General features: G+C 46.0%; 5 protein-coding genes across 8 annotated transcripts; 2 read left to right on the top strand and 3 right to left on the bottom strand.

Moving 5' to 3' along the window:
- The first annotated feature begins 51 nt into the window (after window positions 1–51).
- Hmgs (hydroxymethylglutaryl-CoA synthase) lies at window positions 52–5,151 on the top strand. 4 transcript variants are annotated; one of them, XM_017169262.2, is made up of 2 exons: window positions 52–205; window positions 3,330–5,151. In XM_017169262.2, exon 2 carries the CDS (start codon window positions 3,365–3,367, stop codon window positions 4,757–4,759), a length of 1,395 nt encoding a protein of 464 aa, XP_017024751.1. In that variant the 5' UTR covers window positions 52–205; window positions 3,330–3,364; the 3' UTR covers window positions 4,760–5,151. The 4 variants fall into 4 exon arrangements, with proteins under 4 accessions (XP_017024751.1, XP_017024754.1, XP_017024753.1 ...); XM_017169265.3 differs by lacking the exon at window positions 52–205 and adding an exon at window positions 353–505; XM_017169264.3 differs by lacking the exon at window positions 52–205 and adding an exon at window positions 1,839–2,015.
- LOC108076422 (alpha-N-acetylgalactosaminidase) lies at window positions 5,143–7,102 on the bottom strand. Its single transcript, XM_017169268.3, has 7 exons — window positions 6,967–7,102; window positions 6,868–6,897; window positions 6,632–6,679; window positions 6,398–6,575; window positions 5,773–6,344; window positions 5,413–5,711; window positions 5,143–5,333 (listed from the first exon to the last, which is right to left on the bottom strand). Exons 1-7 carry the CDS (start codon window positions 7,056–7,058, stop codon window positions 5,302–5,304), a joined length of 1,251 nt encoding a protein of 416 aa, XP_017024757.1. The 5' UTR covers window positions 7,059–7,102; the 3' UTR covers window positions 5,143–5,301.
- Window positions 7,103–8,462: 1,360 nt separating this feature from the next.
- On the top strand, window positions 8,463–9,811 carry Nup62 (Nucleoporin 62kD). Its single transcript, XM_017169362.3, has one exon. The coding sequence runs from the start codon at window positions 8,566–8,568 to the stop codon at window positions 9,748–9,750; it is 1,185 nt and encodes a 394-aa protein (XP_017024851.1). The 5' UTR covers window positions 8,463–8,565; the 3' UTR covers window positions 9,751–9,811.
- Window positions 9,812–9,816: 5 nt separating this feature from the next.
- On the bottom strand, window positions 9,817–11,505 carry wcd (U3 small nucleolar RNA-associated protein 18 homolog wicked). The gene has a single exon (XM_017169363.2). The coding sequence runs from the start codon at window positions 11,415–11,417 to the stop codon at window positions 9,900–9,902; it is 1,518 nt and encodes a 505-aa protein (XP_017024852.1). The 5' UTR covers window positions 11,418–11,505; the 3' UTR covers window positions 9,817–9,899.
- A 142-nt stretch (window positions 11,506–11,647) lies between these two features.
- Window positions 11,648–14,117, bottom strand: LOC108076252 (translation initiation factor IF-2). Its single transcript, XM_017169001.3, has 2 exons — window positions 14,088–14,117; window positions 11,648–12,803 (listed from the first exon to the last, which is right to left on the bottom strand). The coding sequence occupies exon 2, from the start codon at window positions 12,680–12,682 to the stop codon at window positions 11,747–11,749; it is 936 nt and encodes a 311-aa protein (XP_017024490.1). The 5' UTR covers window positions 12,683–12,803; window positions 14,088–14,117; the 3' UTR covers window positions 11,648–11,746.
- Between the last annotated feature and the right edge of the window lie 541 nt (window positions 14,118–14,658).

Here is a 14,658-nt window from a genome sequence, read left to right on the forward strand (position 1 = left end):
CGTAAAATGGTGTAAAAATCCCAGAAAAGGTGTGTAAATATCCGCTTTCGCGGCGTCTGGGCAACTCGATTCCGCGAACAGCTGTTGGGGTGGCGGGCGCTTACCAACACTGCCCGGCTGAGGTGCCGCAGTTTCTTTGCCCAATTATTTTGGAATTAGTTTAGTTTAAAGCATATCGCCCGCCCTGGACCACTAATATTAGCAAGTGAGTGGAGTGTTCTGCATGCAAACGTGTCCCCGTGGAGTGCGACGGCTGGCGCAAGCGGCCAACAGATTGGCCGCTGATGTAACCAGAAGTCGGCTGATTGGGGAATAGAATTGCCGTGGCATTGGGATATGTCATGGCAATTAAGGAATAATTTACTTGTCCAGCTGTGACTATCTCCCCCTGAAAGATAACGGCTTTCAGTCACGGCATCTGCATCTGTGTCCAGTTTTTCCAGCCGGGTTTCGTAATCTATGCTCTTGAAATTCAGCTAATCGCACCGGTTCCCGTACTACACGTGTGAGTCTTTCGGGAGCCCCGACCTTTGGCCTCCCATCGCCTCCCCCTCCTCCGATTCCTCCTCTTCGGTTCGCCCATCGATTCCCCGAAAAAGGCAATGAGTCAAGAGCAAACAATTAGCCAAGTGCGCAACAGCTCCAGTACGCTGTGTGTTTACTCAAATATTTCCCAATTCCGAAGTGCTAAAAATAAGCGCCCAAAACCACAACCCCTCCTCCGGCTTCCCGATTCCCGCTTTTGTTCCCTTCCGCATAAACAGTGCATCCATTTCCATACCTTAACCCAGGGTCTAATTAGGAGCAGCGGGGTTAGGCTTAACTTTACATGAGGACACGTAGAGGAAATAGATTAAAATATCATAAAAGGTTCTGGATATGGTGAAATAGAAAAGATATTTCGAAAAGAGGCCAAGATATTGCAGTTATTTATTCCATATTACTCATAATTGCTTCAATATAAAGATCATACAATCGTGGTTTTATATTTTAGCTCTGGAATAGTTTCTAAAATTGTAATTTTCTGATTTCTTAGTTAGTATAAAAGCCAAAATATTGCAGTTATTCATTTCAAAATACTCATAATTTCTTTAATGTAAATGTTTACAATTCAATTTTAATGCAGTTGCTTAAAATGAACGCTAAATATTACGTGCTTTTATAAAACACCTTGTATACTTTAATTTTATTCATTTTTTATAATTATATTAGCATTTTTATAGCTTATTTAAAACGAATGTTACCCAGTTTTCTTTTATTTTGTTTCAAATTCCGTATAAATAATGGTATTGTATTTTTTAAAAACTAAATGGTTGTAATCACCGTATTAACAACTTCAATGACATTTCCTTTTTAATTTTTGTCTGTTACTCATTTAAATTTAAAATTTGTTATTAATAATTAATAAGCTTCCCATTTCTCCAAGTGCATTTTCAAGAAATCGGCCATATATCCTATCTTTTCGGTAGTATTTTCTGCAGTAAAAAACTCTTTGTTCCGTCGAAGCTTATCAGTTAGCAGCCTTTGATCTTTAGCCCATCGCAACAGCAGCTACAGCAACAGGGGCTATCTATAACTATATAGTGATATACGATCAGTTGAACCGACTTAGCCCCAAACGTAGACGTTCGTTGGCTCGTGCTCGGTGGCCGTATCTAAGCGATAAATATTTCCCGTAATTATGCACGATCGCTATTTGTTCGCAGCGCGCTTTCAGCAATTGGCATTGACTTACAGCGCCTCCATTGGCGCTTCTGTTTGCCGTTCGCGGCTTCTCCGCTGGCACTGCCAATTCCCCACCGTCATGGTCATATTCATATGCCAGTGCAGCGCCTTGATGGCCGTCAGTCCGCAGAGTGATTCGATCGTGTGAGCTTCGCGCTTGGCGCTTCGTAGAAACCCGCGATACCCGAAACCCAGTAACCAATACTCGCCGCGGCACAATAAGGCCAAAAAGTGAAAACCAAAAAGCTAATAGGCCTTCTTCGTGGTCGTCGCAGGTGCTAACAGTAACGGTAAACATGTCAATCGCTTTTTTGGGTTTGGATTTGGGTTTGGGTGCCGCCGCACTCTTATCAGAGTTATACAATATATAGACGACGCGTGTTCATTCCCCCTCGCTGGAGCGAGCAAAATATGCTCCCAGTAATACGGGGGCATTGGCGTAGCGAGAGTGGTTTGTGGGTATGACCTACATCTGGGTGAAGAAGAGACGCTCCCAACCTGTCCCACAATAATGCACAGAACGAAATTTAAAGGGGTTTTAATGGGAAATAAAATTGGATTATAAAAACACTGCTTTTTAAGCTTTAAAACTTCCGAAAACCTGCTTTATTTTATAGAAAACTAAAAGTGTTCTTAAGTTTTCAAGTTTTTATAGAACATTTTAACAATTTGTATTCTATATATTCAGAAATGCTTTTAGAATCGTTCTCGTTTCTTTTTTATTTCACAAATCAAATGATATATAAACCCAAAATCAGTGCAAAATATATAAAATTAACACTTTTCATTGGCTTAATTCATACAAAAACTTGAATAATTAGCATCTCTCATTAGTATTACGTTTTAATTTCTTGTTGTGTAGCTGTCTCAGCTTCCACGCCGCTGCCCGTTCCCCCAGTTTTCTGGGCTTGTCTCTGACTTGGCTTACATTTATTGTGATGATGCGTGTGTTTTGGTTTACTTTGCCCGGGCTCTCGCTTTGCTTTGGTTTGATTTTGGGTTCTCCTTTGTGAGCTTCGGCAGAGCGGTAAACTTTCTCCGCTATTACACCGATCTCTCTCTCTCTCTCTCGTTGGCCAGGGTCTCATCGCGGCGGGGAAATCACTTGGCCCCCTTCTTCTCAAGGCGGCGCCTCTGCCTGGCGCGACTTTGATGACTTCTTCAGACCAACTCAAAGTCACTGGCTTACCACACGTCCAACGCAGCTCGAGCGTGCAACAGGTTGTCTTCTGCCCTCGTCCAATTTGTAAGCAGACAAAATACGCAGTGATTGCGCGGGGAGAAAGTTAGCCCAATGCCAATCGTCAGTGGAATTCGGGCCACAATTTTGAGAACGCGATCGTACAAAGTGGATACTAACTTAGGACTGACTAAAGAACCATTACGAAAAGTGCTGCCACTTAGTTAGTAATCTTTACCGCATAAATCTCCATGAAATCTTGGTCATTACTTGGGGGGAAAAACTGAAAACATTTAGTGAAAAATTAGCTAGCACTTAACTTAAACTGTTTTTTTATGGTTTCCGTTTACTCGCGTGATAAATCAACCTAATATATAGCTAGAAAAATAGTTACTTATACTTAATTTTTATTTTGATTTTGCAGCGCTCAGGATTAATAGATTAAACCAATAAACAATCATGGCATCCCAGTGGCCCCAGAACGTTGGAATACGCGCCATAGAGGTGCTCTTCCCCTCCCAGTACGTGGACCAGACGGAGCTGGAGACCTTTGATGGCGCCTCCGCTGGCAAGTACACAATTGGTTTGGGCCAGGCCAAGATGGGATTCTGCTCGGACCGCGAGGATGTCAACTCGCTCTGCCTGACGGTTGTGAGCCGACTGCTGGAGCGGCACCACATAAAGCACTCGGAGATCGGGCGACTGGAGGTCGGTACCGAGACCATTGTGGACAAGTCCAAGTCGGTCAAGTCGGTGCTGATGCAGCTGTTCGCCGAAAGCGGAAACACGGACATTGAGGGCATCGATACCACAAATGCCTGCTATGGCGGCACGGCGTCTCTCTTCAACGCCGTCAATTGGGTGGAGTCCTCCAGCTGGGATGGCCGCCTGGCCCTGGCCGTGTGTGCTGATATTGCGGTGTACGCCAAGGGCGCGGCGCGTCCCACTGGCGGAGCGGGAGCCATTGCCATGCTGGTGGGCCCCGATGCGCCGCTGGTCTTCGATCGCGGCCTGCGCGCCACGCATATGGAGCACGCCTACGACTTTTACAAGCCGGACCTCAGCTCCGAGTATCCCACGGTGGACGGCAAGCTGTCCATTCAGTGTTATCTCTCCGCCTTGGACACCTGCTACCGACTGTACCGGAAGAAGTTCGGCCAGCAGAAGGAGAATGCCAATAAGAAGTGGAGTCTGGACAACTTTGATGCCATCCTGTTCCACACGCCCTTCTGCAAGCTGGTGCAGAAGTCCGTCGGCCGCCTGAGCTTCAACGACTACCTGCTGAGCAGCGAGGAGGAGCGGACCAAGCAATTCCCTGGTCTGGAGCGGTTTAATAGCTCCACGCTGGAGAGCACCTACTTCGACCGGGACGTGGAGAAGGCCTTCCTCACGCAGTCGTCGGAGATCTTTGCCAGCAAGACCAAGAAGTCGCTGCTTTTGGCCAACCAGGTGGGCAATATGTACACGCCATCGGTGTACTCCGGCCTGGTGTCCCTGTTGATTGGTGAGCCGGCCAAAGATTTGGTGGGCAAGCGCATTGGTGTGTTCTCCTACGGATCCGGACTGGCGGCCTCCATGTACTCGATAAGTGTCACTCAGGATGCGGCGGCCTTTGAGCAGTTCGTTTCGAAGCTGGACTACGTGCAGCCACTGCTCAACTCGCGCGAGAAGGTGGCTCCAGAGCAGTTCTCGTCGCTGATGGAGGTGCGGGAGAAGAACAACCATGCAGCACCGTACACTCCAACGGGCAGCATCTCCGCCTTGTTCCCCGGCACCTATTACCTGAAGGATGTGGATGCGCTGCACCGGCGCACCTACGAGCGAACGCCGACCATCAGCAATGGAGTGCACTAACCTTAGGTTAAATGGGGTCCTTGGTTCGGTTCTGGTTTCGCCTTCCAACTTGACAATAACTTTAATTTCCCCTTTCTCTCTCTCGACCAAACCCATGTAGACGGTATTTATAGCTGGTATGATGATCACGACCCCAGGGGTCGCTTTCCCTTCTCTTTCTTCTTATTCTACGGGTCCTAATCGCATATATAGTAGACTAAACCCATTGTTATTATTTATACAAGCTTGCGAATCAATATTTTCATCCAGTCAGACCTTATTTATACCATGGAACAAGTCTTAACTAGTGTAGTAGGTACACTGCAATTTATGCCTATAAATGTACAATACTTATACCTGTGCGTCAATCAATTGATTTACGAACAATAAAAATCAACAAAAAGTCAAAGTAAGACCGAGCTCTTCAGTCATTTATTTACCTGTCTTTATCAGTAGTTACTTAGCTCATCCCAAAGAGGGGGGAGGAGATAATCCATGGTGGAATGACGTATAAAAGAGGCTTATTCGATTTGATGGCAAAGACTGATTTGCATTTTCACAGATCAGAGCGCTGTAAACTTGTAGAAAGTTACGCCTAGGGCAGATGGTGAAAAGAGGAAAATAAAATAGATTAAAACGTTGGGCTTGGGCATCATCTCACAAGCGACATTTACCATTTGGATTGACGCGTGTGAAGAATTGGGCGTCCGTTTGGTAGACACCCAGCTTGCGGTTGGCGTACAGATCCTGCACCTGATAGCCATTGGGATTGTTCAGGCCCAGATCCTTGACGGTGAATGGGATCCTGTAGGGAGCACCATCGTCCCGACGACTCACAAAGGCCACGGCATACGAGTGTTGGCCACTCTTGGTGACTGGGGTAATAGGACGCTGCCAGACCTCTATTAAGTTGCGGGTCAAAATTCGACGTCCCTGGATGCCCAGTTCATCCTGATCCACAGCAATTACAGCTCTGAGCACAATATTACAAATATTAAATAAAGTCATTGTTGATTTTCAATATCTCTACGCACCGATTCTGCAAAATAGCCTTGATCTCTGGACGCACTGCAGCCAAGTCATTGGACATAATAAGAGGTGCGGCCATAATGGCCCAAATCGCCATCTGCAACTTGCTTTGATCGTAGCTGAGACCGTAGTTGCCCAGCAGCAGCATATCCGGATCATTCCAGTGTCCTGGTCCGCCATGCGGCTGAATTCTGTCCTGATTCTTTCCAAAATAATCTATGATCTGCATCAGAGACTCCAGGGAGTCTTCGATATCGTCCCAGTTGCGCCACAGATTGCAGTGTTTCTTAAGAGACTCATAGTCGGGTATTTCGCCCGCATCCTCTTGGTAGGCAGGCCAGCTGCAGGAATAGACCATGGGACGACCAGTTTCATTTAGGAGGCGTCCAAACTCGGGATAACCTTCCACCATGTCGGTTAGATTGGCATAGCACCCATCTAGCTTTACATAGTCCACATCCCAGTCGGCAAAGGTCTGAGCATCCAGCTGCATGTGTTTAATGACGCCAGGATAGCCGGCGCAGGTATTGGTGCCGAAATCCTGGTACAAACCAAACTTGAGCCCTTTGTCATGGATCTGTTAAAAAGGGTATTATAGGAGGTTTACAAAGTTGGAAAAAGATAAGTTACATGATCAGCTAGGGTATTTAGGCCATTGGGAAAGCGTTTCCTGTCTGGCACTAGTTTCTGGGTCCTGTTATCTCGATCCTTCTCTAGCCAACAGTCATCGATGATGACGTATTCGTAGCCAACATCAGCATAGCCCTCGGATACTAAAAGATCAGCATGCCGGCGGAAGAGGTTTTCACTGAGAAATTAACTAGTGAGTAAATGTTTGGGTTGATTATAAGTGTAAAGCTTTACCTGATGCATTCGTCGGGATATAATTTGCAGTCTGTTATGCAGCGGAAGCTAATAGAATATAATAAAAATAATACATAAGAAAATAGAGCTTGAACTTGTATGAGATTGTCAAGAAGACACCTTGGAAATTCCTTATTTGTTTGAAAATATTATTTCCTTTAAGATATTTATGACAAAAAACTATAAAAGTACATAAACTGTTTAATAAATCCAAACTTTAAACTATAAACACTCACCGCTCCCAAGACATCCAGCCCATAGGTGGTCTGTAATCGAGAGGAGGAGTTTCAATTAGAAAAAACAATCTGTTAATAATTAAAAAAATCTCTACTCACTTCAGCGCCAGACCATTGTCGAGGCCCACGGCCACCTGCAGCAGCAGGAGGAGGCAAAGGCCGCCCAGAAAGATTCTCCTCGTTCCGTACATCGCGAGCCACAAGCACAGACTGAATCCTGGCCTGTGAGAAGCCAGGGAATTTATATGCTCTTGAAGCGGCACTCCAGATAAGTTTGTTTGCCACGAGGAGGTGGAACCTGAAGAACGCCAAGAGTGGGAGGAGCTGTAGACCCGGCAGAAGGTTAGTGGCTAATTGCTATTGCAGTGGAGCACACCCATCGACTGATTTGGTGTTTGCCGGGTGGAACAAACAGCAGGCTTTCGATTACAGGAGGAGAGCCCCAGTCCCTCTTATCACGCCAAGTTCACCGCGATCACAGGGAGCAAGTAGCTCAGAGCGGCGGGCGTCGAGTGGAGCAAAGAACAGCGGCTTTCTGATATGCTTTTGTTGTTCAATTGCGGCGCAGGTTGCCGGTTAAACTAGCCTACAAAATGGGGGAACGAGAAAATGTACATATTCAGTGGATGAATCCTAAAACAGCTGTATTTACTGTTATAAGCAAGCTGTCTGTTCAAGTTCTAAAAATAGGTTTTAAATTATAATTATGTTTAATTAATGTATTAATCGATATGCAAGGCAAAATAGCAGCGAAAATACACTCAAATTTAAAATAATAAACTTATTTTATTTATTTAAATATTGACTTGAGAGTTTTTTAAGCAATTCGTTATGACAGGCGTACCTTTAACCCAATTCTGCAACACTTGGGCCGCCTTTTTACCTTACCTAAATTAAGACAAATGTTACTTTTTCCATTACTGCACTCAAATTGTACACTTGTCTGTATGTTTAACGTAATACTACCCGTAATGTATGTATGAACTATTTTGCTGAGTTAGCAAATGCAATTAGTGAACCCAAGTGTCGTTGCACTTCTGGCTGGGTAATTAAATTCTTGACCCAAATGTAGTCTTATCACAGTTTTCACTTACAGATAGCGAAAGGTGACAAATTAACACTGGGGTTGGGTTTGTTATTGATTTTAATCGGACACCTTTAATTAAGTGTTTTTGTTTTGATTGAATTGATTTCAAGCTCCGCGGATTCTAACTGTGAAATCCAATCTGAGGCTAAAAAATACCAGGAACCCAGTGTTGATGGTCGCATAGCCAAAATAAATAATTGATTACCATAATTTTAAAATTACATAAATTTGTATTAAATTAAATTTTAAATTCATGATATTTTGACTTAGTTATGTTGCCTTAGTCACCTGTATATTTAGTTTATATGCCCAGTGTGTGCTCTGTAAGCCACACTACCCATTACGAACTTGCAGTCACATATAAAGCAATCAGAAAATACAAATTAAAATATGGAAATATAAAAAGTTCCTAATAAACTAAGAAATCGACCCTCTTGTATAGATTCAAATTAACGCGCCCCCAATTCATATTTCAGCTAGAAAGTGGCTAACGTAGCAAGGCCGCTTTCCAACACTGACAGCTGACGAATAATAAGCGAACGGGGTCACACTGACAGATTTGGCGTGTGCTTCGTTTAATTTTTAATTTAATTTTCTGCAAAACCCGAGCCATGGCATTCCAGTTGCCCACCACCACATCTGCTCCAGCGGCAGGTGCGCCCTCGTTCTCCTTCGGCCTCAACACCGGATCGGCCGCACCAGCGCCAGCGCCTGCAGCAGCCGGCGCCGTTCCCGCCACAACCGCATCGTTCTCGTTCGGAGCGCCAGCAGCGGCTGCCAACATTGGTGGAGGGGATGCCGACACCGCCAAGGCACAGGCGCCGCCACCATTCAGCGGCTTTGGACTGGCGGGAGCCACTTCCACGCCCCTGAGCCTGGGGGGCAGCCAGCCAGCAGCCAATCCAGTTTCCACAGCTGCGGCAACGATTGGGACCACAGCAGCAGCGGCTCCACCTGCCTTTGGCGGCTTCATGGCTCAGCCGGCGGCGGCAGCGGTACCATCTGTTGCTACCAGCACGGCCAGTGCTGCTCCCGTAACAGGAATACTGGGCGGCATTGGATTGGGAGCCGCCAAGAGCACAGCCGCTGCTCCAACCACTCTGACAGCAGCTCCAGCAGCCAAAGCGCCGCTGGCGGGAACCGGAGCTCCCCTATCTTTAGGCACCGGTGGAGCCTTCGCTAACCTGACCACCGAAACCAAGACTACTGATTCGGCGGCCGTCTCCACAGCTTCCCAGCTGTCGTACAATCAGCTGGAGGAGCACATCAACAAGTGGACGCTGGAGTTTGAGGAGCAGGAGAAGGTCTTCACCGAGCAGGCCACGCAGATCAACGCCTGGGACAAGCTGCTCATCAGTAACAATCAGAAAATCGTCGAGCTGAACGATGCCGTGAAGAAGGTGAAGACCGACCAGCAGGTGCTGGACCAGGAGCTCGAGTTCATAGCCACGCAGCACAAAGAGCTCGAAGAGAGCCTGGCACCGCTGGAGAAGGAGTTCATAAATCTTCCAAGAGTTGATATGGAGCGCAGTCAGACCTATTTGATGGTGGAGAACCTGGACACGCAGCTGAAGCAGATGTCAGAGGACCTGAAGGAGATCATCGACAACCTAAACGAGACCAACAAGGGACAGGACACCACCGATCCTATCATCCAGATCGGAAAGATTGTCAACGCCCACATGAGCTCGCTGCAGTGGATCGAGTCGCAGTCGTCGAACATCACCAAGAAGCTCGACGAGATTGGCAAGATCCACGACTCCCAGAAGCGGGATGTCTACCGCCCTCAGTTCTAGCGATAAGTTTCCAAAAACCTTGTTAATTTGCAATTAAAATAAAATATCTTTGTAAACCTTCGTCTGTTCTGTTTCTTTATGTTTATATAACAGTTGCATGTTTTTATTATCGGAAATGCGTATAAAAATCGAACAATCTTCGATTAAAGCTAATAATTCTTGTAGTACTTAAGCCTATAGAGCGGCACCCGCTTGCCCTTGGTGGCGAAGGCCACGAAGCTGCTGTGCGGCGAGAAGGCCATCGAGGTCACAAAGCCCACATTATCCGTTTGCATGGGGAAGTTGGAGTAGATGGTGGCGCTGGGAAAATGTGCCAGCTTCATGGCATTTGGCGCTTCCTTCGAGCTCATGGCCAGCAGCTCCGAAGAGTGATTGAATTGCAGATCCGAAATGGCCGTCCTCAGGTTCATGAAGCGCTTCTCCGGCTGCGGCATGGCCGAGGCAAACACTGTGTCGTAGTCGTAGATATTCACCACACCCTCGTTGCTGCCGGTGGCCAAAAGGCGTTGATTGGGGGCCAGCTGAATGCACTGCCCGTTGATGCAGCCATCGTCCAGGAAGGAGTGCTCGATTAGGTTTTGCCGCAGACTCAGCACACTGACATTAGAACTCGAGCCGCAGACGAGAACCTTGCGGGAGTCGCCGGACCAGCACAGGCCTCGCACCTCGCCCTCCTGCTTGAAGCTGTGCAGCAGCTCGTTGGTGTTGGCCGTCAGAAGGTGGATGGCTCCATACTTCCCGGCTGTGACGATGAATTTCCCACAAGGCGACACTTCGAAGCGGTGCATCGAGTGTATGTTGCTGGGCAGCACCAGCTTGGTTTCCGTGGCCTCCAGGAGGTCATAGGCATAGTAGTGTTTCTTCATCGAACCAAAGAACGCCTTGGTGCCGCAGGGAGCAATCCGGGCGCAGAGTAGGGGAAACTTCTTGAAGCGCATGCTGTGCAGCTTTTCGTTCTTCTGTCCGTCCACCGTGTAGATGGTGGCCACGGAGTTCTCGCCGGCCACCAGAGCTGCCGTGCTCGAGGGATGGAACTGCACGCTGGAGACGCGGCCCTCAGCGTAGGAGGCTCTGTTCAAATCCTTGACACGCTTAAAGTTCAACGTTTTTTCCGGCAGATCAATGCGCCTAGCCTTGCGATCAATGAAGCCCACTGTCCGTAGCAGCTCTTCGTCGGATGACAGGTCATCGTCATCCTCCTTGACCCTCTTTTCCGCCCATTTCGGTTGGTTTTGGGTGCGCTGGAATCGTGCCGTCAGGTACTCCTTGTAGGATTTATCCTTGCGCAGGTGGTTCAGGGGTCCCGTGTGCTTGGTGGGCTTCTTCACATCGCCCACTTGGAGGTCCTCGTCATCGGAATCCGACCAGGCAGCTTTCCTCTTCTTCCCCGGGCCATCATCATCGGATTTTTGTTCCCTCTCTTCATCGTCTTCGTCCAGTACGGGACGACCTTTTACGGAGGCGGCAAGGTTCTTGAGGAATCGCTCCCTGTCCCCAAAGAGTACCTTTTCCATGGGCACCTCCACATAGTTCAAATTTTTCGCCTTGGAAGCCTTAGGGACGTAGGGTTTTCTTTGATTCGTGGCCGGTGGCTTTTCCTCCTGCTTGTAAAGGGCCATCAGGTCCTTTAGGTCCTCTATCCCATCGCTGTGCTCGTCGGAACTCATGGCTGCGTGTTAAAACTGCACAAATTATTGTTTATTTCGGGGCACAAAATTTACACGTGCATAGTGTGACCGCAGCTTGGCCGTTAAAATATACTGCCCTAATTTCAAAAATATACCAACTTCTAGTGGTTTTTAGTATACAATTGTATTTTTTATATAAAATATACCAAAAATATACAATGTATCGAGAATCGAAGGCTTATCGATTTCAGATATATAGGAATTGGCGCGTTTATTTAAATTTTATTGAAACCATAATATAATAATTTTATAGGAATTGAACATAAATAAATGTTCCTAACAAAGTGAATTTTATAATCAACTAACGGCTAGCTGTCTTCGCGGCACTCGTTCTCGGACTTTATCTTGGTGACTTCGCGTTTTTCGCCCTCTAGATAAGCCTCAGTGCATTTGTAGATTTCGTCCTCCGTCTTAACCTCGGTGGCCTTGGGAATTTCGTCCTCTTGCTTAACTTCAAGGACCTTTTGGGCTTCGTCCTCTGCCTTAACCTCGGCGACCTTTTGGATTTCGTCCTCTTCCTTAACCGCGAGGACGTTTTGGATTTCGTCCTTCAGCTGAACCTCGGTGACTTCGCTCTTTTCCCCGCACTTCTTCTTTGGGACTTCGTGGATCGTGTAGGAGTACTCGCGCTTCCTTTTCAGGCAGAAGCCCTGGCAGACCACCTGGTGGCGCATGAGAAAGCCCTCCAGCTTGTACTGCTTCCCACAGCGATCGCAGGTCAGCGTCTTTTTCTTGACCTTGGGATTTTTCTGGCGTTCCGCCTCCTCGGCCCTGGCCCTCTGGCCGCAATCGTCGCAGGCATACCGACGCCGTTCTTGTCCGTGCTCGAACTGTACCTTGAACTCCTTGCGGCAGAAGATGCATTGGAATGGGACAGGAAATGACTTGCTCCAGTGCTTAAAGTCCGGAACTGATTTCTCCAACTTCAAATGCTGGCGAGTAGCTGGTTGCGGGATTAACTTAGCTGGAAGAAACTTCTTGTGGTCCACACCGCCCAGGCGTCGTTGACAGGCCCGAAGATGCATGCTGAAGGCTCCGGACGAACCGATGCCATTGCCACAATGAGGGCAAAAAAACGGCATTGGGTAATTCTTGGGTAAAGCTAAGGTATCAGAATTTTCCACCTTCTTCGGTTCCGTCAAGGGTGCTATATACGTTCTGGTAACGATGCCGTTCTCTTCCGTCTCCGACAGCAGGATACCCTTATCCTCCTCCCACGAAATCCAGATTTCAGCGCTTGCCATGATTTGTGGCGTCAAGAAGGAAAAATTAAATATTGTTGAGTCATTCAACCTGATAGAAAGTAGGACCGTATATGAGGCTTTCCAATTTAGAGAAGGAGAAAGTAGTACCCTGAAAAGTAGACTATAGAAAATAGATCTTTAAAATTTCGGTTTTTCCGCCAAATTTTAAACATAATTTACTTTTAAAACTAAAATTCTTTGATAAATAGGTAAGGAATACGACTGAGAAATGTATCAAATAGAACAAGGAACTAGTCTCTTATGAAAAAGGGAGTCTAAATGTTTTAAAAACAATATTTATTACAAAGCTTTCAAAGGGTTTCAATGTTAACGGATTAATCGCTCATTTTATCAATAGGACTTCGATTATTTTTAGTTTACATGGTAATGGCAACATTTTACAGAAACAAAGTGTTGTAAAGAAATAATTAATTATTTGATTTGTGTTCTGGAAACATTTTATCTAAGATTTAGTTCATTGCTTAGGCCTGTCTCTTGTTGCCTTCTAAAATTCCGGAACATGTTTTCCGGATGTACCACCTCCTGTTCCACCTCCCCCACCTTTATGCTGTGGTAAGCTACGGATCCCTGCTTTATGACACGCGTAATGCGAGTCAAAATATGCAATTAAACAAAAACTTCTTGACTGGAAAAATATTTGCATAACTTGGGCAAACAAATGTCGGAGCACGTCGTCCTCGTCACCAGTCGCCGACCGACAATGCCGGAGTTGTTGTTAAACTTGTCATTACACACGCACAACCAGCTAAAAGCCACCACCCACTATTCATCCAGCCAGCCACCAGCTACTCTCCATTCACCGGGGGGGTGTGGTGCTCTTACTAAAGTGTAGATTAATAGCTGGGGTGGCCCTGGCTGCCAGAAATCAGAATCAGCGCTCGTAAAATTTACGTAAAATTCATTAAGCGCAACAAAAGACGCTGCCTGCGAGAGAAAGGGAGGTGGGAGGAAGGTTGGGACGGCCAAGGGGGCGGCTGCAATCGCTTAGAGACAAAGCCCTGCATAGTTGATAAGGCGCGTCCTCCAAAGGATACGGGGAGGTGGGTCGGAGGTGGATGGGGAGCCGGGTAACTGAGTGGGTGACTAGGTGATGGCATCTGGCATCTTGTGGTGCCCGCCAGTGTCTCCTGGCGTCAGTCAGGCGTCAAGGCCCCGCTGAAAGCAACAAATTTTTGTCGTTTCAAAAGGATGCGGCATTATTGTTGCACCCATCAAGGCAGAGCTACACATTAAGAAATAATGATCTATAAATATTTATAACACTGTTCCGTAAAATTAAAATTGACCAAAATTGTATTCATTTTTGGCTATAATTAGCTTGTAATTAGATAGAAAATGGGAAAATAAGCCTATATATTTGCTAATAAGGTTAATCTGAGTTTACCAAAGGCTAATTTGAGTAATTTTTTAAATTTTAGCTGACATTTGTTGAAATGCTTTCTAAAAGTATGTTTGAAATATCTAAAAGTTTGGAAAAGCTATTAGAAAAAATAAATTTGTAATTATTTTGGAACCTTGAAATAAGATTTTTAATAAACTGAATAATTCGTGATCATTAATTTAAATTTTACTTATTTTAAAAGTACCTCTGAGGCTTTGTTTTCATTAATAATGTAATTAAATTAAAATTCAGTTTACTTTACCAATATATTAAATATTCAACTTATTTCTTAACATATAATATTACCTACCAAACTTTTCGAATATCCATCTTAAGCATTTCACAATTTTGTGTGGTGTTTCCTTACCCCTATAACCAACCCGTCTCCGTTATCCTTGAGCTTCTGTGCAGCGAGGCAAGGCGGCAGAGCGCTCCTTAAGTAGCCCGACATTGCGGCAGATCCTTTCCCAATCCCAATCTCTGCTTAGAGCTCCCAGTCCCAGTCCCATCTCGTCGACTTCCACTGACTGACAGATTAGCGTGTTGACATTAAGTTTGTCCTTTGGCATTGCAA

Source organism: Drosophila kikkawai, chromosome 2R, assembly GCF_030179895.1.
Source record: "Drosophila kikkawai strain 14028-0561.14 chromosome 2R, DkikHiC1v2, whole genome shotgun sequence".
NCBI lineage: Eukaryota > Metazoa > Arthropoda > Insecta > Diptera > Drosophilidae > Drosophila > Drosophila kikkawai.

Bases quoted from the DNA above. Each gene is read 5' to 3' on its own strand.
- Hmgs (XM_017169262.2), top strand. From the start codon at position 3,365: ATGGCATCCCAGTGGCCCCAGAACGTTGGAATACGCGCCATAGAGGTG.
- LOC108076422 (XM_017169268.3), bottom strand. From the start codon at position 7,058: ATGTACGGAACGAGGAGAATCTTTCTGGGCGGCCTTTGCCTCCTCCTG. The intron at 6,680-6,867 runs GTGAGTGTTTAT...ATATTCTATTAG, and splicing joins GGCTGGATGTCTTGGGAGCG to CTTCCGCTGCATAACAGACT. The intron at 6,345-6,397 runs GTAACTTATCTT...CCTTTTTAACAG, and splicing joins TAAATACCCTAGCTGATCAT to ATCCATGACAAAGGGCTCAA.
- Nup62 (XM_017169362.3), top strand. From the start codon at position 8,566: ATGGCATTCCAGTTGCCCACCACCACATCTGCTCCAGCGGCAGGTGCG.
- wcd (XM_017169363.2), bottom strand. From the start codon at position 11,417: ATGAGTTCCGACGAGCACAGCGATGGGATAGAGGACCTAAAGGACCTG.
- LOC108076252 (XM_017169001.3), bottom strand. From the start codon at position 12,682: ATGGCAAGCGCTGAAATCTGGATTTCGTGGGAGGAGGATAAGGGTATC.